The 24,795-nt window shown below is 40.5% G+C and overlaps 1 protein-coding gene across 3 annotated transcripts in view; it reads right to left on the reverse strand.

The window, feature by feature from the left end:
• Positions 1–17,114: 17,114 nt before the first annotated feature.
• The window catches only part of LOC121318604 (FYVE, RhoGEF and PH domain-containing protein 4-like), a 160,334-nt gene continuing 152,653 nt past the window's right edge, over positions 17,115–24,795 (reverse strand). For all 3 annotated transcript variants that reach the window (XM_041255465.1, XM_041255467.1, XM_041255464.1), the window contains exons 11-17: positions 24,566–24,738; positions 23,434–23,464; positions 23,129–23,224; positions 22,348–22,473; positions 20,526–20,675; positions 19,527–19,667; positions 17,115–18,858 (exon numbers count right to left, since the gene is read on the reverse strand). In XM_041255465.1, the coding sequence (XP_041111399.1) occupies positions 18,604–18,858; positions 19,527–19,667; positions 20,526–20,675; positions 22,348–22,473; positions 23,129–23,224; positions 23,434–23,464; positions 24,566–24,738 (972 nt within the window). In that variant the 3' untranslated portion in view covers positions 17,115–18,603. The remainder of the gene's footprint in view (positions 18,859–19,526; positions 19,668–20,525; positions 20,676–22,347; positions 22,474–23,128; positions 23,225–23,433; positions 23,465–24,565; positions 24,739–24,795) is intronic.

Genomic DNA, 24,795 nt, shown 5'->3' on the forward strand with positions numbered 1-24,795 from the left:
TCAATGCGATACTGGATCACGTGTCCTAGTCTTAATTCACACTTCTCTCTGCAAAATAACCATACAGATTTAAGGTTGTAAGATATAAAAAACATGTTTTCTCGTTGTTTACGAAAGCATTAGAGTCTTTTTGGCTTATCAGTGTATCTTCCCTAAAATGGCATAGGGAATCAATGCACTGTATAGGTTGTTTAAACAACTGATAAACTGCCCTGTTGATTGAACAATCAAACATAAAGAGTTTTATTTTATTTATGTTTTGGCTTTCCTTCGGAGTTTTTAAATTATTGAACCAGTATAAACCAACTCTTCAACCTGCGTTGCAGCCTCTTGAACCACCATGACCGGTTAAAACCAGCACAATACCAGCTCTGACCAGAACATAGCAATTTCACCCATTCCAGGTTTTACTACGAGCTTGATTAGCCACAGTGTTGCTAACAGCAGGTGTGTCTTATTGGACTCTTAGTAAAACCAGGGATGGATCAAACTGCTAGCAACGGGAGTCTTGTTTATAGCCATGATTCTGGAAAATGAAGAAAAAAAATAAAGCAACCTGAATATTATTTTGCTGTTGAGAGGTACCTCACCAATATTGTGTTAGTTTTTATGCCAATGATTTCACAATATGTCCATGGTGTGCAAATACAGTGGTACTAGGTTAATTTAGAGGTTTAAGAATTATACAAGAACAGTGTATTCCACTTAATTGCTTGCATGATAATTGCATTTTCCTGTTAAATGCACATGCAGTAGATTCCTATTAATTGCACATCCCTTTGTATGAATGTGCTATTATAAGGAACTATATACATTTTCATAAGAAATCTTTTTCACAATTGTGTGCAATTATCAGCTATATTATTAAATATGATGCACTGCATATCTTACTGGTGGAAATTGCATACTCTAGTTAACTCTAAAAAAACTGTTAGGCATGTAAAAAAAGAGTTAATGAAAAGATTATTTTATAAGTATAAAACTATGACTAAGATGCAGCTATGCTGCTATCAGGGAAATTATGTTTTATTGCCTGAGAAAAGTGCAATAAAATGAACAAAACTGACCTCAACCTGACCTGGTGCAAGTGTTTATTTGTATAGATTAGTAAAGCACATAGCCAATGATATTACTGTAATATAGTATCTTTGATACAGCTTCAAAAGTCTCTTCAGCTTTACCTTTCTGAGTGCTGCGCCAATACAATAGTAGTAGAATATTCTGTTACTCTGTATTTCTGTGCATGTGCCACAATATGGACTGTGCTCAGAAAATGGCATTTTTTGATAATAATTATGTACCGTCATAACTTGTCAATGTTACTGTGGCAGGCTGGCGAGTGCCTGCCCCCCCCCTCCAGCTTGGCGCTGATTCCGATGGCGATTGACTCGGCTCCAGTTGCAATCCAGCTCGGCGCTGATTCCGATGGCGATTGACTCGGCTCCAACTGCAATCCAGCTCGGCGCTGATTCCGATGGCGATTGACTCGGCTCCAGCTGCAATCCAGCTCAGCGCCTACTGCGCCCTCCACGACGTTGATTCCGATGGTGATTGACTTGACACCAACTACAACCACTCGGTGCTGACCGCGCTCTTCCTCGGCACCGACACCGACGCCAATTGGCGCGTCCCCACCTCGGCGCCGACTATGGTCACCTACACCGACGTCTACTTGGCACTGATGCCCGCGCTGCCATGTCAGTGCACTCTGCAGCGTCCTCCACTGGGTTTCACCAGTGTGACCAATGTACAGCAAAGCTCCCAAAGGAGAATGGGCACACTCACTGTGTTCAGTGCTTGGGACGGGCTCATGTAGCCAAGGCGCTGCCAGGAGATATGGACTGGACACCTCCATAACCCTGGATCACCCTCTCCTACCCAGCCACCAGTAAGGAGGCATAAACTCCCCTCTATGGAGTCATCATGGTGGACAACACCTAGGTGGCACCATTCGAGAGGGCGTTCACCTGGCGGTAGATGCTCACCGAGGAGGTACCGCTCCCCTTCTCCTCGTCGACGCAGGCGGTCTCCTTCTGCGCCTCCGGTGAAATGCCTGAGCTCTGCGGAGAGACATTTAGAAAAGCTGGCTCAGGTTGTGAGAGCCCAGCAGGCCATGCTTGAGACCTTGCTGCAGGCTCAGGGTAGACTGCCCCCTGCTACCGAGCAGCCCCTCCCACTCCCGCTCTCCGTCACATATGCTTCAGCCACGTTGTTGATGAGAGCAGTGAACGTCATGTCCATCTTGGTGCTCTACCAGTCTCAGTTGGCCACTCAGGCTGCGTGGGAATTCGAATCTTGAACTACCTGGACAATTGTCTAGTTTGAGCGCATTCCAAAGCACGCGCCGAGGATCACACCAAACAGGTCATAGATCATGGGACGAAGTTAGGGCTTTCCATACATCAACAGAAGAACAACTTCATACCATCTCAGTCCACAGTGTTCCTGAGGATCAAATTTGTGAACATTCTTGCCTCACTATCGGAAGACAGGATTCGGTCATTGGTAGTCACGCTCTCCCAATTCAGGGAGCATGCTCTTCTATAGGTCAGAACTTTTCAAAGGTTGTTGGAGCTGATGGCAGCCTCCTTGAGAATCCTTCCCTTGGGCTTCTGAGAATGCTTCCACTTCAAGCTTGGGCTCAAGGTGCACCCGGTCCGCGATCGACACCGGCAGGTGCAAGTTTCCAGACAATGCCGGAAGACACTGGAATGGTGGCTCCGCCCTGGCAATCTGTGCCTCAGATGTCCCCTCGCTCCCCTCATAGAAGGGAAGTTGTCACTACGGACGCCTCCAGCCTGGGCGGTCTGAAATGGGAGAGGAATACAAGGTCAGTGGAAGGGACCTTGGCAGCAAGCACATATAAATATACTCAATAACTGCAAGCAGTAGCCCTAGCGCTATCTCATTTTCGCCAGCAGTTAGCGCACAAACATGTGCTGGTCTGGACGGACAACACGACAGTGGTTGCCTATATAAACCACCAAGGTGGCCTGTGGTCACCTGGCCTTCACCATGCGGCACACAGACTCCTGTCTTGGATGCACAGAAACTTGCGTTCCATAAGGACGGTCCACCTCCCCGGCGTGGACAACAGAGCTGCAGACCTCCTGTCCAGTGGAGCTCCAGAAAGCTTGGAGTAGAGACTGCACCCTCAGGTTGCGAAACAAATTTGGGAGAGATTTCGTACAGTCAAGTCGACCTCTTCGCCACAGCCAAGTCCACTCATTGCCCCCTATGGTTCTCTATGGAAAGAGAAGGGGGTCCTCTGGGAGTAGACACATTAGCTCACCCCTGGTCACTGGAACTCTTGTATGCGTTCCCTCCGCTACTGCCGCTGACACTAGAGAGGATCAGGGTGGAGAAAGCCCAGGTTTTGCTGGTCGCACCCAGATGGCCGAGGCTCCCCTAGTTTGCTCTCCTCTTCAACATGTTGTGGGGCCAACCGTGGCAACCGCTCCGCAAGGACCTCCTGAGCCAAGCCGAGGAGCTATTGTGGTACCCAAACCCGGCCCAGCTCCAACTCTGGGTTTGGCTGTTGAACGGAGCCGTCTATCCAGACAAGGTCTGCCAGACGCAGTGGTAGAGACACTATAGTCTGCTAGGGCATCTAGCACCAGAGCCCAGTATTCGTATAAATGGAAGGTTTTCTAAAACTGGTGCATTGCTGGGGGTCACGACACTGTGACTTGCCCTATTGAGACAATTCTAACCTTCTTACCACACCTGTTTGATGAAGGAAAATCTGCATCTACTCTGAAGGTCTACTTGGCAGCAATATCGGTGTGCCATGATAAAACTGACTTTGTGTCCTGTGGGGCACACTTCCTGGCAGTGCAATTTCTTAAAGGGGCCCAGAGGCTCCATCCTCCGATGAAAAGCATGGTTCCTAAGTGGGACCCAGAACTGATGCTGGGGGTACGTACGGGTCCCCCATTTGAGCCCATGGCCTCAGGAGAGCTGCGCCCTGTTTCCCTCAAAGTGGCGTTTTTATTAGCCATTACGTCTGCCAGAAGAGTAAGTGAGCTTCATGCGCTGTCCATTGATGACACCTGTATGGCTTTCACTGGTAATGACTCACGGGTAACATTAAGAACCAACCCTGCCTTTTTGCCAAAGGTGGTCTCTTCATTCCATATTAACCATATAGTTTTGGAAGCTTGCAGACCTCCACTGCATGAGTCAGAGGAAGATCACAGACAGCACACTCTTTGCCAGGTTCGGGTTCTGTACTGTTACACGGATAGGACGGCATCCTGGAGACAGTCCAACCAGCTGTCTGCTATGAGTCCCGCTCTAGAGATAAAGCCCTTTCGAAGCAACATCTAGCACACTGGGTGTCGGATGCCATACGCTTGGCGTATGTACAGACAGACTCCCCAATGCCGGGGGACATTACGGCCCATTCCACCAGGGGCCAAGCGACTTTGTGGGCTCTCTTTCATAGCGCCTCCCTGGATGAGTTTTGCAATGCTGCTACATGGATAGGTAGTCCAACATTTGCACGTTTTTACCTCCTTGATGTTGCAAACCGAGCAAGGCCCTCCCTGGGCTCTAGGATATTACAGGCAGCATGCCCTTAGACATCATGACGGCTCTGAGGTTATCACCGTGGGGCTGTAATATCGGTAATGTGGAGCCATGACAGCTTTGGTACAGCTTCCCATTTAGTAATGGTTGTCATTACATTGAAAGAGAACGTTAGGTTATTACCATAAACCTGGTTCCCTGAAAAAAATGACAACCATTACCTTTCGAGGTCGTGTCCCCAGCTGACCTTCGATTTAGAAAATGGCGAGATGCTACTGTGAGGCCGTCCCTCTTCAGTAGGAGGTAGGAGATACATTTGTTTTACATATATTTAAGTTTAGTTGTTTGCAACACCCAGAACAAGAAAACTAGTTTGTTTACAAAATCAATGTAAGATATGTCTGGCGTTAACAAGATCGATTTAATTTTTGTTCCAACTTTTAGTAATGGGCGTTTCAGACAAGTAAATGTTTTTTGTACCAGCACATGTGTGTGATATTCACGCTGTGTTATTAGAACCCCAAGCCGATGGGGTCGTATTTGTTTTGGCTTCGGGTCCTATACCCACCATAAGTGAGCATATACTGTACAGTAGGCTTTTCAGCACGATAGGCTTTTTATATAACTAATATGAATTTGCTTTTCCACATGATAGAGATGGGGAAAGTGAAGCCTCGTGAATCACGGAGCACTTTGAACCATTGCTACCAAAAGCTTCACTGATCTGAATCACATGCAGCACTTTATGATCTTATCTTTAGTGCCACCTAATGGTAGATTTGCATAACCCATTGTCTTTAAAGTCACGGAACTATCAATAATAAAGGACATTATAGACAACTACACTAGCAGTTTACAGAGAAGGCAATGATCCGTAATATATTTTTGGTACACATTAATAAGCAGCTGTTAATGTTCTCAGTTATACAAGTGCAGTTTGAACAATCACTATATATATTTTCAGTTTGTAGGTATGTTTCATTGTAATAATGTCATCATAATAAATTGAGAAATGCAGAATGAATGTATTTGCCATTGGAATCACCTGAAGCATTTGAATTGCATAAACCGTATCTATCTCTGAGCCAGTTGAGTCACAAGCATTTCATGACAATTCAAATTAGATTGTGCAAAGTGAACACTGTCACGTTATTGTATTTATTTTGAGTAAAATAATATAATCAAGATGCGAACATGCATATTTCCCGTACCAGCAGGGAATTAAACCCTATTTACTCACTAAACAGCAGTATTATCTCTAAATAGATTGCAATTTACCCATCCACTAACTAGACAGTGCTTCCTAGTAGGAGTACATGTCAGGTTATATTGATTGCGAGAAACATCATTTCAGGTTTTATGATTTTGTGAAACTGTTCTTTTTGGCTTGCCTGAAACAGTGCACTGTGAACCCTGTGGTAGAAATTAGACAGTGTCGGTAAACCTTACATTTCGTTACCGTCAGTGTCTGAAACGTCAAAGGATTCCTAATGGAAACACTCACAGATCACGTGTAATGGTTCAACTGAATCAAATGAACCTGCTTTCCTTCGTGACACTGTGCCTCATATGGTTCATCTAGGGTTTAACCAAGCTGAAGCTTCATTCCCATCACTCGCCACATGGTACAGGCTTTTTACTAATGCAGACTTGCGACAAAAAAATGTGATAAAGTGACCAAATAGAGATAATTTTGAGGCTGCCCCTAAATTTTGTCAGCCCCTTGAATGGCCTTAATAGCACTGTATTTAAGTAAATAAATAAATATTTGTTTTTTTAGCAGCTACTAAATAGAATCCCATGTGATGCCATGGACAGTGTGAAGATGAAGTCTAGTGGCAAACCCAAATCACTGGAGCGGTGCTGTGTTCCAAGGGAAGAAAGACTCCAGCAGCAGACTACTACAACAGATCACATCACAGTACACTGCTGCACTAGTGCTTCTGGCCACTCAAACCCCCCTTCATTATTTTCCCTTGCTGCCTTCCAAGCACAGCATATGCTTTAGAAGGGTCACCAAGGCACTGTATGGTGTGTCAGAAAATTGGTATATGGATGGTGAGCTCTTCCAGAGATGGCTTTTCCAATTTGTGAAATATGCACATGCTAAAGGCCCCTAATTTTAATCTGTGTCAGCATGACACCCACATCGCTAAGCAAGTGGTTGAAATTTGTAGGAATAGCCTAATTGAAATCCTCTGTCTGTCAACAGATACAAAACACATACATCAGCCGCTTGACAGCGTATTTGGGCCATTGAAGAAAGCCTTTACTACCGTTGCTTCTTTACTTGGTTTAGTTCGGGGAATCTAGTGAATCTGGTGACTGGCAAGAGCCAGTTTTCCTGTTTTGCCTACACACGGGCTGTGTCAGAGGATAATATCAAAATGGGATTTCGTAAAGATGGTATCCTCCCTTTAAATAAAAGTGCCATTCAGCTGGTAAAGCATGTTCCCCCCTTTACACCAGGAAACGATCAGGACAGTGAAATTCAACAGTTTCCCTGCACCATTGTGTCCAACCACAGTTTCCCCTGGGCCATGTCTGACCTGCCACACTATCACCCCCACTAATCCACTGGTCAAACAGGGTATAATCCCAGAGAGTCTGGCAAACATCTTTTTTTCAGATGCAAAAAATAATTGCTCCTGCGTCAACCAAGATGGCAGCCTGACGCATTTTTTGGAAAAACCTTTCAAAATCTTCTTGGTAACCGGTGAACTGATTGATCTGAAACTTTGTATACGTCATCAGCAACCAAACCTGCTTCAAGTTGTGAAGCATAAGTTGCAGCGTTACATTTTAATATCAAAATGGCTACCAGGGATAATGGAATTAAAATATGGCAAAATGGTGTTCTTTTGTAAAACAAGATGGCCACCAGACCTGCGTTTGGTTCTTAAATTTAAAACTGCTTCAATTGAACATGGTTTAGTGGATTAACTACAAAGTTGACAAACATCATCCCTGTGTCAATATAATTGACTTTTTCAAAAATGGTAAAGCAAGATGGCCACCTGACACGTTTCTTTAAAAACATTTTCCAAATCTTCTTCTTAGGAAGCGGTGAACCAATTTTTTATCCGAAACATTGCATATGTCAACAACAATTGAACCAGCTTCAAGTTGCGAAGCATAAGTTAAATTAGCGTTACATTTTAATATCAGAGTGTCTGCCAGCAAATTTACTGAAATGCTCCCCAGACATCAAACTGCTTCTGTTAGAAAACCATTCAACCAACTAGCCTAACTCAGAACTTGGTAGGCATCATCCTGGGGACAATGGAATTCAAATAGGGAAAAACTGTGTTCTTTTGTAAAACAAGATGGCTGCCAGACCTACGTTTTCTTCTTAAATTTAAAATCAGTTGAAAAATGGTTTATTTAATTAACTCCAAAGATAACAAGCACCATCCCTGTGTCAGTACAATTGACTTTTTCAAAAATGGTGTTTGTGCGTAAACCAATACGGCTACCTGACTCATTTCTTTTTAAAACCTTTCACAATCTTTGGTCAAATGTAAAACTAGCTTATAACTCGTTACAGAGTGTATATAGGTTAATGGTTACTATAGAACACAGATAGGAAACCATATATGCTCTATCCAAAAATCACCATTTTGAATTGAAACTGCACCATAAAACTGATCTGTTGCTGACATTGATCTGTTCTGCAATGCTACAGCTTGCAAAAAAATTTCCAACTGGTACTGAGCTTGGAAGCCGTGAAACTGTTTGGCAGTTCTAGTTATTATTATTATTATTATTATTATTATTATTATTATTATTATTATTATTATTATTATTATTATTATTATGACTAGCGTCAGGTACTTTAGTTCTGCAGTGTTATTATTATTATTCTAAGAATAATTGTAAGTAATTACTGTGATACAGTAATATTATTAAACAAGTGTTACGTGTGCATTACTTACTTTATTGGGAAAACAATGGTAGAAAAGACACAGCGAAAGCAATTTTGAAAAGCTGTACAGAATACAGTGAGTTCTCATTGTGTTCTGTACACCATGACATGCACATGTTTTTTTTTTAACTTTTCTCAAATATTACTGGCTTATTTTTAACCAATCAAAAACTGTTATGTAGATGACACTTTTCCCCTGTATCCGAGACTAAAAAGGAAGTATCTATTGTTTCAGTTTCTAAGGCAAATGGCCGTTATGCCGAAATAGTGACAAGTTGCCATACTCGAAACGTCCTTTTGCGAGTCACAATCCATTCTGCACTGTGCAGAAATAAAATGTATGCATCGCGCAATATGGGCCAGTGGCTGACAATATGCATGATCCTGGTATATTCGAAGGTATGCGCCAAGCACAAAACCAGGTTTGTGACGGGCAGAATAAGGATTGTAAAAGGACTGCATTAACTCCGCGCACACTACCATTCCAGCACTGACAACAAACAGGCAACAATGGGAAATGTGGGTAACATGCAGCGTGTCCATCAACATGTGGATGTGAATGATGCAAGGCACACCCAGCAACAGCAACCCCGACATAGGTGAAGATATGCTGAAAGGGTGTACCAGCCTCAGCACGCATATGAGGAGCTCAGCAATGAGCAAATTATGAACAGGTATCGTCTCGACTCATCTATGCCACATGCTGCATGATGACCTGGCCAGAACAAACCTGTGCAGTCATGCCCTGTCTGAGCAATTGGTAGTGTCTGTCTGTATGTGTATCCTAGCTACCGGGACAGCAGTATCTGGATGGGACAGAAAAGTATCTGGACTGGCTGGCCTGACAGTTCATTTCCAAGGTCAGGAAGTCGGTCAGCCTGGATGGAAGCGAGACGTTGCAAGAACTTATTGACCCGGAAGGTAAACAAGGTAGCAGCTGCAAGCTATAGACGCAATTGAAATCGTTTACCAAGGGATCATGTGGGGTAGCATAAAAGGGGCCAGAGAAACGCTAATCTTTTCCTTCGCTTGGGGTTTGCACTTTAAACCTGGAAGGACTGAGGAATGTTCGATCGTGTTTGTTTGTTTTGAGTGTTAGTAATTGTCTTGTTTATTGTATCACTAGACAGCTAAACATGTTCCGGAGCTGTCGCTTTTGGGCCAGCACAAGCTGGAGCTGCACTGCACAAACTGTCACCAAATAGCCTGTTATCACCCACCACGAGCACTAATACACGCACCCAGGACTGGTGACCGTGTTTTAGTATTGTGGGGCGGATAAAGTTTATTGTTTGGGACTGTAAACCCGTTTGTTTGGCTCTGTGCATTACACATTGTTGTGTATTGTGGAGCGTTTTTCTTTCGTTGGTCACCAGACCCGGATTACACTTTCCAACCAGATTACAATTGTTTGCGTAAATTAATTGTATAAATACGTCATACACCCATCTTGTGGCCTGTTGCTTTATTTGGCTATTCCATAGATTGCTGCGTATTACGGGTGTAGGGGTGGGCAGCTGCACTTTGGAGAGCCAGTCACAGTCAGGGCACTCTTGCTATGAAAGGCATGCTTACATTTTCCTAAAGCCAGACTGGTGATATGATCAACCAATCAAAGACCTATATTTTCTCTGCAGCAGTCCATTCATAAGTTAGCTGAGGCGGGACAAACAGTTCTGTTAACTGTAATTTCTGGACGTTTATGCAGCTGTCCAGTCTGCTGAATGTTGATGTTTCTAATTGTACAGAGACTGTTCATTTATTGAGAAATCATAGTAGGTTACAATTAACATTTTAGGGGTGTATAGAATTAATCATTATTCTTAAAGAAAAAAATGTCACAACAAAAAAGATCCATTCCGGCGACACTCAAAACCTTACAAATTGTGCTTAATCATGATGTTCAAATGGGTGAGTGGAATGAATAACATAATGTATTTCTATGTATTTGGTATATAAAAATGTTTGATTGATGTTTACTTTGTAGTTGAATGAATTCGTTACATTTACAAATCAGAGAGTGTGCTACCACAGTAGACTTTGTCACGGCACAACTCATATTAAAAAGAAATCATTTCGAAAAAAAAAAACAAATAAAAAAACAGACAGTATCCAAAGCCTTTTTTAAAAAAATTTACTTCAAAAACATACAGCTATGTCAGATCAGCTGGCCTTTAAAGAAACCTATATAGTATTTCCTTGTTATACAATACTGTCCGTGTTCAATAAAACAGTGGCGTTATCAGTTCATTAATTTGAAAATTTGGCACCTAGCTATGGCGCCAATTGTGTATTTGAATGGTCCTGTATGTATGTGTGCACGATATATTGTGTGGTCTCGTCTGTTGTAATATCGGTACATACTGTGGCGACACCAATGATAGCAGCTTGTCACATTACTAATGGTGACTGTCCATCATTCTGCATTCTCGCTTGGCTGTTGCGTGCAGTTGCTGTATTGGTAGTGAATGCGCAGACGGTTTTGCGAGGCACAAAGAGATTTGTGAATTGCTCAAAAAACTGTTATATTCCAAAGTCTTGCAACTGCTTTCTGTTGTTTTGGAATATCCCTCATTTTGTGCCAAAGCACAATTTTTTTGCGAGGCACAAATTTAGCGAGGAGATTGCGCGAAGATTGAACATCAGGCCCATTATTTATTAGAAAAAATGCAACTGTTTAAATAAATTAAACAAAAGTAATTTTTAAATTATAGAGGTTCACTTTGTGTCTTTGGCTGTTAGAAATCCAGTTAGAAAGTACTTTTATTTTATACAGTCCAGGTCTGGTGACCAAACAGTGATCCCCGGCAATACACAGCTATGTGTAGTGCACGGGATAAATAATAACGGGTTTAAAGACCCAAAGTATCCAAGTATCCCTCCCACGATGTACTAACACGGTCACCAGTCCTGGGTGCGTGCTGTAGTGCTCGTGGTGGATGATACAGTTTAATGCGTGACAATAGTGTAGTGCTGTTCCGGTTTTTATGCTGGCCCTTAGCGACAGCTCTGGAACACGTTAGCCGTCTATTAATATACAAGCAACAGTTATAGACAAGACAAAACAAGCACTCACAATACATTATCACAATACTGCACAAAGCGAAGGAACAGATTACGATTCTCCGTCCCCTTTTTTTTATGCTGTCACACATGAGCCCTTGGTAAACGAGTGCAACCGTCTCTCCAATCTACGGATGCCATGTCGTTTCCCTTCCGGGTCAATGCGTTCTTGCAACGGAGTTTCGCCTTCTTCCAGACTGTCCGGCTTCCCGACCATGGGAAAGAACTGTCAGACCAGCCTGTCCAAAAAACTCTGTTCTCGCTGCTTATCGACCTCACAGGTAGGGAGGTTTACAGCCAAGATTCATTGTATTTCTGTCACGTATCCCACCGTTCAGAGTGGAGCCGAAAGGAACACTCGGCTGAATCTACCAATCCCTGCATGATGTACCATGTGGTACATGAAGGTCTGCAATGCCAGATACCATCGAGTTATCCGGGCATTGCTGTCCTTCATTGTGCTTAACTGCTTGAGTGGAGCATGGTCTGTGACAAGATCAAATGAATATCCTGGCAGGTAGTATCGTAAAGAGTGAGTAGCCCATTTAATGGCTAAACACTGCTTTTCGACTATGGAGTAGTTGCGCTCCAGAGGGAGCATCTTTTTACTGATATACAATATCACGTGTTCTACTCAGTCAGCCTTTGTGCAATGCAGTGCAGAGCGAATTAGTCACGCAGACAATTACGAACAGGTGGAAGGTTGTTTATTGAAATGGTTTACAATGTCCAGAGCCTCATGTCGAATATCTGTAAATAATAAATGATGGAAGCAATATCACTTAAGTTTGTATAATCCCACGGGTTTGACCCGCAACCAAAAGTCCAGTTTTATCACCCACACAAAACACAAAGACACTTATACTGTTCCCTCAGTGCTGAATTAAGTGCTTGTGGAAAGTGCTAGTGTTCCTGTTTAATGCTGGCCTGCAGCTGCAGCTCCGGATTGTGCTAGTAATCTTGAAAACAGACAAAACAAACAAACAGTGTTTACAGGACAGACTAACAGAGCACTCACGGTTTCTTTTAAATAAAGAGACTCCCTTTTAGGTTGTTTTTCTAACCATTTACAAAGGAACAGATTAATTTGCTACGCCCCTATTTTATACCCTCGGTCATGACCCCTTGGTTAACGAGCGCATCCACTCCTTCAATCTGTGGATGCCATGACATTTCCCGTTCGGGTCGTTGAGTTTGGGTACCGTAGCTCGGTCCCTTTCTAGCCAGCCGACTTCCACCTACCCACGGGAATAAAGTGTCTTGCCTTTTAGTCCAGGGTATTCTGTTCCCTTTATCTTGTACCCTCTCAGGTCGGGAGGGAGATCTAACACCAAGCATCATTCTATCTCTGTCACACACCCTCAGAAATCTCAGCCATGAACATACCTGCTATTTTTCAAAACTGCCCTTTCACAGGAAACCTGCAATTCATCTTGAAATGAATATACTTTGTTTAATAATAATGTTAGTTATAGAATCAGTTTGTTATATTTACCTATCTAAAACTGTTACTTTTCTTTGCTAATAGCGGACGAAACACAACGGTCTTTGTTTAAATGTTTTCCCTGTCTTAAGTAAATTAAAAACAAAACTTGATTTAGATTTTTTAATGTTTGGTGTGTTTGTTGAGAAAAAATTGTTCGCTTCGCTGTTCACAGGCGGAATTGCACCGTCAAAGAACCGCTGTAGCGGCACGGGACAAGAGCACCGTAGGACACATAGAAAAATAAAAAAATTATTTAAAAATCTTAATGTTATTGCTGTTAAAAGTTTAAATGGTTTATAATAGCAATAATAAATACCTGCAGGCAGGGCATTTCCTGGCTGCTAATGACCCAGCTGGGCATTAATGGCAAAAAAATAAACATTAAAACAGCTTTACATAGTTGTATGTGTTCATCTCCTTCTGGGTTTTAGCTGGAGCACATGTTCCAGTTCTCTCTACAACTACAAAACACAATGAACATCCCAGACAAAAACACATATTTGAATAAGCTTCTGCGGCAGTACAGAGTTTGCATCATTTTTCTAAAATGAAAAAATAAAGCATTCAATGTTTCGAACAGAAATCAGCTTAGTGTTAATTTAAGTGGTTAAATGCACCCATGTTTATTCTGACCAGCTTGAAACAGTCATATAATATTTCGCAATCTTTGATTGAGTAAAAGCTCAGTACCGTACTGAATGTACATGTTCCCCATTACACTTGGTGAATGTTTTATTTAAAAAAAATATATATATATATATAGAAAGAAAAGTTGCTGCAAATTGTAAAAATTCATACCGGCAGAAAAAAAGAATTGGTCATTAATTTTAACAAAAATGAAATAATGATAAATGGATAGTTTGCTGTAAACAGTAAATAACAGGAGGGTGTGATTGCACAGTACTGCCGGGAAGCCGTTGACGGTGTGGTGATTGCAGTGCAATAGCATCAAAATACTGCTTCCGGTTTCTTACAAACATTTGGTGGTGTGGTTAGGACAGTCGATGGGTTGACAGATCTCTCGGACGACAACCTTCTTCACACAGATTATAGTAAAGAGTCTGAAGTAGACAAGCCTGCATCCCCGTCAAACAATTTGGTGTAAAGTCAAAAACATTCACTGTATTTATTAAAAAAAAAAACCAAAAAAAAAAAAACTGATCCTCGTTCCTAAGGTCTGTGGCTACCACTGGTCAGTGTCCAGATTTAGGAGATCACTGAATTACACTTTTGAGGACATTTCTAAGTACATTTTTAAGTACTTAGCCTGAATAGTGATCCCTGCTGCCTGCTGGATAATGTGAGAATATACAGTAGCCTACATTAAGGGCTTTTCAACACAATAGACTTTTATATATAACTAATATTATATAAGTAATATTAATTAGCTTTTCCGCATGGTATAGGATTATTTTTACTAGCACAAGGCTGTGACAAAAACCTATGCACTGAAATATAGAGACACACATATTAACTTGTGGTTACATTAAACTAAAACTACAACATTGGCAGATTTTGAAGTTCTTTATTGTAAAAAGGACTTCACGTAATACAAATAACCTTGCTACAGTCTGTAAACTACCCTAGGAACAAAACTAATCTGTACTGAAAATATTATAAAGGCATTGGAGGCTCTGTGTGCTGTTTTTACAAACACACACACCCAGTCACACTCATGTGTGTGGAGGTTTGACCCATCTAATGGAATTCCGTTGGGAACATTCAAACTGTTGTTTTAAATGTCTAGTTTTTTTTCGTTGCAGTTTGCTGTACCAAAAACACTTGCAGTAAAACCATGTAAATAAAGGAAATGAAAAAGAGGAAATTAGTGTTTGTTTGGTCCAGGCAGTTGATTTGATCTCAGAGAGGTTGATTTATTTGACTGAATGCAGCTGTCGGTTTAGAAGAGTGGTGCTAACGCAGTTGCCATAGAAACAGCTGTATATACACACAGAGAGTATGTGTCACCAGTTCAACAGTGCCACCACTTTGCTCCCATAATGAATTATGATGGTTTCCTGCGGAGGTAAGAGTGGACTTGGAAGGAAGAGCAAAAATAATTTACAATACTTATACAAAAGCCATGTATTAATAGTTGGTTGATTTTTGGGAGAAACCTTTGTAATAATAAAATGTTCATTTATTTCTCAAAAATAATAATTCCAGTCCTCTTGATGTGATTTTCAATAAAAACGGAACAATAAGGAAATACAATGATGCACAATACAGAACGTAACCAGATGTGAACTGCAAATCTTCAAACAAAACAATACTGTAGGTATCCTACAGGACTCTCTATTGATCGAAAAACCTTCAATGCCAGCTTGGATAAAGAGTACAGAAATACAATAGAAGGCAAAACCAGCCCCCCTCCTTCCCCCAGCCGAAGCCCGACACCTTGTCTGTGTGAACCTGCATGTCGTCTGTGATCGTGTTTTTAACACCTATACCCAAATCCGCTCTATAAAGGGGAAATAGCACCTTTTCTTCCACCCAAGTCCAAAGGGTACTTTGAACTTCAAAGTAACCAGATCTTATCCTATTTCCACAGTCAGACAGAGCCTTTGGAGAGAATTTGTAAAATGGTCACAATTAATACAATACTTTTATTTAGGCCTTGTGAAGGGGAGACCCTGTTGCTGGTTCTTGACTGCATGTGTGCCTTTATGGAAGCAACAGGAGACGTGTTGCTAAGGAACTAATTGAGCAGCTAGGCTTGCCCGGTGCCGAGTTGATCGGTCCCGATTGTCTGGATGTGTCCGGGGAGGCTGCACCACAGCTTGAGGCTACTGTACGGCCATAGCCATAGACAGGTGCTGAGCAAAAGATTGTTGTGTTTTGTTTCACGTTGTGTTGCAGACTTGTATCAACTCGGGAGCTGAAGCTATGGAGCCAGCACCAACCCCAGGAGCATCTACCCCTGCACACGACCACAACCCAGGAGAGTGTTCCGAAGAGTGCTCCACAAGATGAACTACTACAGAACCCTTCAACTACAAGACGTGCTCGTGAAGGCATTGCCCAGCCGAGGCCATGTGAAGAGGCAGGGGTCGGTGTGAGAAGGCTGAGACTCCAGGAGCCCAGAAGAAGGTTAGTTTAGGGGAGGTTGATCCCAAACAGTGTATAGAGAGGGTTTGCATGGAGTAGTAGACTCCTGGAGCGGGACGTTCCTTTTAGATAGATTGGCGCTCTCCATTTGTGTGGCAAACTTTTATTTTTGGATTTGTTTTGTTTTCTTTTATAAATGTGACACTAAGGCTACCACTTGCTGGTTACCGTAGTGTTAGCACTTGTATGTTATTAAATCTGCGCGACTGTGTGGTGTGTCAACACCCAATGCTCTGTGTCTGCCTCAGTATTGTTTAGTGAAGACTCACACATGTAACAAGCCCCCCATTACAGACTTCCAGGGGAAAATGTCACATTCCAGCTATAATGCAGCCTGCGAATGAGTGGAATATCAACACTTAGGTACAGTTTCATGAAGCACCTACTACTGTCTAAAATGACTACATTTTATTTTAAAGGACGCCATGGATTTAAAGACAAAGTTAAAAGGAGTTGAAAATAATTATCCCGTTCTTTATAAGCTTTAGTGCAATTTCCACAGCTCCTCTTATTGTGTAGTTGAAAATGACTGATAGATGGGACACTTATTTGTGCTCCAATACATTTTTTTGCAGCTCTGCAGTATATCTGCATGGATTCTGAAGAACTTTGCATGTATTAATGTTACATACTTACCTACATACAGAAGCCTCCTTATACCCTGATTCTACTAAAGAAGGTCAATACCAGGCTTTATCCTACCTGGGGCAGGGGCAGGGGTATCCATTCTAGTGGTTTTTGTATTCTCTGCATAATGTGAAGAAGTGAGTAACACTGAGAACAGAAAAATGCAACCTGGGACACAAAACTTTCTTAGCTGGCATTCTTCGTATCAGACTTTTTCCACTGTTTCTGACTGTAATCATCCAATAGCATATGTAAAAATCAGATGTGATATACATAAATATATGTGCAATTGCTCTATAAAACATTATACATGTAGTGTAACTGTAATTATAAAGAAAAGAATAAGATCCAAAATGACAATCATTTTATGGTTTATTTTACAAGGTACACATTTTGTCCATTTCGACAATTTAAAGTGCGTAATTTTTCAAATAACTCTGAAAATCACGGCCATATATGTATATATAATCTATTATTTTACATTCAAAGTTTATCTTTTTTTTAAAATGTTTTACATTTATTTAAACACGCCCCAATAATTAACAGCCTTAAATGAATTGCAAGACAAAAACAAACTATACAGATATTTAAATCATTAGTACTGTAAAATTACATTAGGACTGATGAGGTGGAAAAAGCATCACAAAATACAATAACCAACCACAACAAAAATAATATGGCATTTATTCATTTATTTGGAATTTATACATTTTTTTAATCTTAATCTTGTTCAAGAACCATAGTCACATTTCAGTATCAAAATGTAGCTGTATTTCTCATTTCTTTACTGTATAAAAACATAATCAATAACTTAACTTAGAAAAGGAGACTGGACACGTTTACTAATATGCAATTCCACACTGGTATAAATTAGTTCAAATAAAATGCTGTTACAACATTTAAAAGCACTTCAAAATTATTACAATCCATTTCCTCTCTAGGAATGTGATTGGGGTATGCACTCCAGTGTGGGCTCCCACTAGCTACCTTTGCTCACTTCATAAATTCCACTGGCTATACAATTTAAATCATTTTAGAAGTGGACGTTTTTATATCTTGGCAACACACAGTAAGATAACACGCCGCACAGCCAGTGTACATTTTCTAAATCAATTCATTTTATTAATTGTTCCCTAACTTGTGGATGGACTGTGATTCATTTAAAGCAGACTCTGTTTTAAAGTAACTTAAGGACTGGGTAAAGCAATATACTTTTACATAATGTTCATTTCATGTGGCAGACATCCTCTCTGTGGAGTCAGACTGATGGATGGATAAAGCAATGACATGGTCATCCAAGCTTAAAATCCCCAATCTGAATGTCACTGGAGGTAAGTTGCATTCCAGAGTCGCGTCACATCCTTGCAAGAATTACTTTGCTTCAAGAAAAGCTTTTAAAAACAGACTTGCAGCACAAAATAAAGACCGCAGATGATTTGAAAGAAGTATTCAAAGAAATGCCACTGTTTTGCTGTAGAAGCTCTTCTTTGTTCTTGTGCAAGCTTGTGCATTATTGGAGATTACTGAGATAAGATGAGACACAAAGAATAAGAAAATGTCAGAAATATGTCAGACTTCATCTCTTTGTCTTGCCTCAAATGCAGTGACAAGTGTTCCCAGCTGACGTTTTTACAATGTCTTAGTGCACATCCAGAAGTTGGCCCATCCAAACAGCTCTTCTTTTCCTTCTCATTCCTAGTGTTAAAATAAACAAACCTACTAAAATAACTAACTGTCGTATCAGTACTCAGATTGTATTGTTGAGAACAGAGGTGGATGCGAAAAAAACTAAATCTACCTAGGGAGCAAACAGCAGACAGTGCACAGTATAGAAAGCCCATGCATATTCACAGGACGGTGTGTTTCAGAGACTGTCTGGCAGGCTGTCCTGTGAGGCTGCAGGGTCTGTGCTGGGTTCGGGTTCGGGCTCAGTGAAGTCCCCCATCACCGCCAGCTTGATGACCTTCAGCCACTTGTTTTTGAGCTCCTCGCTCTCCGCTGAGAAGCCGTGCACAGACTTGGACTGGGTCAGTTTGAAACTGTGCGGCAGGTCCCCGCTGCGCTGGCTCTCCTCCACCGTGTACCCCAGCAGAGGAATCGTCGCCTGGGCTTTCACATCCTGCAAGGGGGAGACAGAGTGGTTTGTAGAAGTCAGTGGACCACAAAGGTTGTTTTTTTAGCCAAGGGCACATTGCTGTGTTTGATATTAGGTTGCGTGAATGGTCATTTCTCTTTTTTGTCTTATACCTTACTACTCATTTCAAAATAGGAAATAAAAGGCAATTAAATAAAGAATTATCAAATGGAACAAAATAGAAATACTGTAGGTTGTATTGACTTAAGCTCCTTCACCAATATATCATGTTATGCTGGATGCCATCATAGGCACACATTGCACAGAGGCACCACTGGTAAAAATTATTTTCATGACCCTGATATTCTGTGTTTTTGGTATGATTCACTATTATGAACTAAGCAGAGACAAAAGAGAATCATTCAGAATGCACATGATATCTATTAAAAAGGCAAAAGTATTCCTTTTATGCTTTTAAAACAGCGCTGAACACTGCATCCTCACACTTAAAACTGTACAGGTAAGAGAAAGGGAGAATCCAGTTGGAAAATAGGATGGAAGCAAGTAGAAACAGGTAGAAAGTTGAAGGATTGGCACGTATCACTGTTCTAGACAACACTGGATTGTTTAATGCTTTCTCCATGAGCTCACTGGGTGGAATGGAATGTCACAATATTGCACTAAGAATACTGCAAAATAAAGAAGTGATTTACCTGTTGGGCGCCATATAAATACAAAACCAGCGCTTCGTTTCTGGGGATGACACACCAAGCTTTCTGCCACGGTTTTGTCTTGTCTGTATACTGCAGGAATCCACAGATAATGCTGTTTTCAGAGACTTCAGCGGCCTCAATCTACAGGACATATGACAATCATGCCTGTTACTACTCTTTTTTTTAATATATATATTTTTTAAATTTGTATGTATACACACACCACACACACACGTAACACATATATATGTAGTATAATATGTATATATATAATGATATATATAATATATATATAGATAATTTATTATATATATATATATATATATATATATATATATATATATATATAAATATATATATATATATATATATACTATACGGTAAATTTATAATCGTTCATGCATATCGTAACAATATTTTACAATAAACTACTAGAAGAACATTGTTACGGGTTTGCATTTGAGTGATTCTTGTTCTCATTGACTGCCCATAACCTACAGTAGAACTGCAGATTGTCATTTACAGTAAACTGAGGCAGGGTCCCAGGTTTGGTTTTTTGTTATTTTTTTCTTAGGTTTTATTGTACTCTTTTTTGAGATAAAATTTAATTGTAGGAACCTTGTGTAATTAATAATTATAACTCATCAAACACACTGATGATGTCCTATTTTTGATGTGCTGTCTGTATTGTATTATTGTGTAATGTGTGTGTGTATAACTAATACCTCACACACACACACACACACATTATATATATATACATTACAATGACTTTATTCCAGACGATCTAGTGGCCTGAAAAGCTCAATGTCTACACGGTCTTGTTCTAAAACTTGTTCTATGTAGAAATAACACACACACACACACACACACACAATGTTAGCCACCACTGCTAACCAGATTACTCTTGCATCTAAGATGGCTGTTTTTGAAGTCCTAAATAGCTTAGCAGTGAGTGTTTTCCAGAGTTCTGCAGCAATATTAAATCCCACTTCATACCTCCAAGATGCCTTTCTTCTTACTGTCATTTTTCTCCTCGCTGTCGGACCGTCCCATTAAAATGAAGTAGCAGTCTTTGCAAACCTTGTTGATTTTATTGTTTTCGTACTCCAACGGAGCTTTGTGGTCTGAGCATTTCCAACACACAACCTGAAATCAAACAAAGCAACTCAGGTCAAAATGGAAATTATTGCCCATCAAAATTGACATTTGCACTACCTTCTTTCTCGCCACGTCGGGCTGAAGAGGACAGAGCGGACGGGCGCTGTTGTGGACCCTACATCGAGGACTGAAGTTGCAGATGTTTTTTGATTCTATCGAGAATTGAAAGCTTTGCTGCCAAGTTTGATCCAACGTGGGCTTGAAGACATCGTTGCTGAGAGGAGAGTTTTTGTACTGGACACTTCAACAGATTGAGTTTCCAAACCAGCAAACCAAAAGTCTACGCTTCAAGGAACCGTTGAGTATAATTCCAGTTGCATTTTCCTTTCATGGAACTAAATTAATTAAATGTAACACATTCACATAGAAATGAACTGTTAATTATTTAGTTTGCTCACGTTGCGTGGGAAATAACTTTCAGTGAAACTTGATGAAGTATAAGTAATCTACCTCATATTTTTGAATGAAAAATTTCTTTAAAAGTAAACTTGCCATATGCTTAATTTATATGCCATTAATAAGCATAATGTGATATATTCTAAGATTGTCTGCATCACCTCAGTTGAGGCTGTGTGCTTGGATGGGTGTGTGTGAGCAAGCTACTATGTCACAACCTGCTTGCTTACTGCTGCAGTGTCATATTTCAATTGCCTGTTCATTTTGTGCTTAGAGAGACTAAGAGATTTACTTTCTAACTTTTCTGATTTCTGTTTATTATTTGTGTAATTAATAAAATATTACTATTGATTAACCACTCCTTGTGTCTGAGCGTGTATGTGTTTTCATAGTAAATCCTCAATCTTTGTAACACATCAATTAAATATTGTTAGTAAGAGAACTAATCAACCCAGATAAACATTAAATTATCAATAATTAAATTGTTACAACAGTATATAGCCACAGAACAAAGGCTCCCACAGCGTAGCTCACACAGGGTAGTAATTTATGTAGTGCTTCATTGACCCTCAACACCCCTACCACGTGACCATAATACCAGACAAACCTTAGGTTTAGGGTTAGGTTATTGCTGTGTGTATTTAAAGTTATGGCCAATGCCCCACGAAGACTGGGAGACTAATACTGTCTGGATATTTCATTTATGTAGCACACCACTCGCACTTGTCACGCTGTGATAGAAAATAATCCCCTGATGCTTGTCTACAAACTCTGTGTTGTATTGTACCTGAAACTGGGCTAAACCACCTGGTTTATAACATTCTGGTTCTATGGGAAAAACTTGGATATACTGATAACCAGATGATTTTTGTCATCTTTTCTGTTCTAATAGACACTGCTGTTTTCCCCATTTAACTAATGTTGAAGCCAGCTACAATTACAATGCTACCTACAGAAGAGTTATAGACAAAGATAATTTTTCAAGTTAGCCAAGGGGCAAAGAAGGGTCTTTCTGACTATCGAAACTTCCACCCATAGCATCTATGGGGGGAAACGGAGATATGGGCTTTGAATGACAACACTCTTATAAAAGTTTCCCACAGTAAACAAAGCACAGTGAAAGCATGGTAAAGCATTGGTAAGCAATATAAATCACAGAGTGGTACGGTAAAGCATATTAACAGACATGGTAAGCGGTAGTAAATATTTAGTATAGACATGGGAAAATGTTTGTAAAGGCTCTTGGAGACGCCGCTGTACTCACGTATCCACATGCTCTGCAGTGATGCCTCCTCCTGGTCAGTGCGTTGAAGGGCTCCTTGCACTTCATACACATGGTCACTTCGTTGTCTCGTATCCAGCGCGGGGCTCTTTTCCCCAGCTCTGCAGTCTGAGAAGAAAACACTTTGCCTTCAGCTGATTTCAATCTGTAGTTTAACATGTGTTACCAATAGTCATAAATCCAATGGGCTGATCTGTCAGTGCAAAACCAGTTGCATATTTACACGATGCAATAAAACACATGAGGTGGTTTGAGTTTCTATAATGGCTACAGTGTGTTTTACATATTATAAAGAACTGTACGCAGGGAGCAGTCTTCACTGTTGAAAATAATACATCCGCGAGACTCTTGCAAGCAAGCAAGCAAAGTCCCCTTTTATTTGTAGGTGTTGATCAGAAGATGATCACAATGCAACTTCACAAATATGACAAAGTCAGAGAGAATACAAATAAAGAAAACAATGCATAGTCCGCAGCATGACAGAGTATTGACCCACTCACTATCTCACCTCCTCAGTGATTACCCACAACCAGACACCAAGCCTTGTAGTCTACCCGCCACTTAGGCGGAAATATGCAAATTGGCTTAAAATGTGTAGCTCTGAATTAGACAGAGGTTCAATTCAGTATCATTGATTATCATGATTTCTGCCATACTTTTCCATTACACTGTCAAGTATCTGATCAAGAAATGACACTTTTGGTGCATTAAGTTTCTTATTAAACCTGTGCAATGAAAAGCAAACAGGAACAGAAAGACTTACTGAAACTTCAAGAGAGTGCTCCTCCAGTTCCTTTGCTGTGGCCATTTTGAAGGTCTCGTTCTTTTGATGAAAGATATCTATTGTTTTCTGGAAGGCCTGCAAACACAAATAAATGTGCTTTAATTTTAATATTCAATAAAGCAGCACAATCTGTATTTGTACACTGGCACAGACCTGCAGTGGCGCCTCTTCGTTTAGACAGTGTGTTGGCGACAACAAACAAAGCTGGTGTGACGGGTTAACTGATAACTCTTGACTGAGTTTTAATGGAGGTAATGGATAAAAGACAACATTAAAAAACCTACCATTATCCAGTCGGCTTTGTCTTGTTCAGAGCTAAAATTGTAAACGAGATATTCATTAATAATCAAGAGACAAGAAACACAGATATTACAAGTGAACAAACTTAACATTTACATTGAACTTTGAATTGTTTTTGAAAAACTACAAATAAACTAAAATTGTTAGCTGTCATTCTCTCAGCAGTTATGAGTGAGGTTACATTTTCTAACCCATTCTTGTACCATTTTAAAGTGTCAGTGTTCAACAGTGTATTGCAAGCTCTTTAGTGAAGATGTAAAGGGTGCAGCTCCAAAGTTGTTAAGTGTTTATAAAACCTGGTAAGAGACCACTTACAGGTTCATTCCTCCAAAGGGACATATTCCAATGCTGTTGGTTTCCACTTATGACTTCTTTAACCCTTTTCTTTACTGGATATGACTGCAGTGGTACCTGAGATACTCTTGGTATTTTTGAACTTCTACCTTCTACACAAGTCATGATACCAACCTCCAATCTAGTGACTTCTTGGATGAAATACACAGATTCAGCTTCTATATAGATTTTAAACTTCATTTTGCATTGAAGTCACTCAGAAAGACTAACTTTTGTTAGTGAATTTATTAATTTTCTTTGCGTATTTCTAACTTCATCACTATTGAGTGTTTAATAGCTATGGACGAGCATCCTAGTTCTCACAGCAGCCTCTCGCTAACCTGGACCAAGCAGTGATAATGACATGCAATAATATAGATTATTGTGTGCCAAGTGTGTAAATTCGATGCCTCTTTTTGATTGATTTTTGACTAAAATATAGCCATACAAACAAACAGAAAATATAAAGACTAAACAATTCTTTTTTTAACGCTGTACAGATCAGTACCCAAAATGAAATAACTAAACGTGGTCTGGTCCCAGCTGGTTTGGATTAGCGAGACACTAAGCTTCTTACAGTAAAAGCATAGCAAAGTGTAATGAATCATAGTGAAAGCATGGTAAAGCCCAGAGCAGTATGGTAAAGAATATTAAAAAACATGGCAAACCATGATAACTATAGTAAATTCATAGTAAGAGCATGGGAAAAGTGCAAAATTACAGTGCAAAAATACTGTGGTAAATTTTTATACAGGTCGACTCTGGTCTCCGGTTACTTCTCACCTGGCCTGGAGCTCCAGTGTCCGTTCCTTCCCAGACACCTGGAAGGTGTACGGATAGTCTTCATTTATGGTCTCCAGCACCTTCATGCCATCAATGCCCAGCTTGTTCCGGACAGTGAACTTCTGCCCCACTAAGCTGAATTTTGGCGCACAGTACAGCAACATGTTGTTAAACTGCAAGGAGAAAGTAGAAACAAAACCTTCAATAAATTGTCTGAGAAATGAGAATGA

The sequence above is a fragment of the Polyodon spathula genome, chromosome 7 (genome assembly GCF_017654505.1).
Source record: "Polyodon spathula isolate WHYD16114869_AA chromosome 7, ASM1765450v1, whole genome shotgun sequence".
NCBI lineage: Eukaryota > Metazoa > Chordata > Actinopteri > Acipenseriformes > Polyodontidae > Polyodon > Polyodon spathula.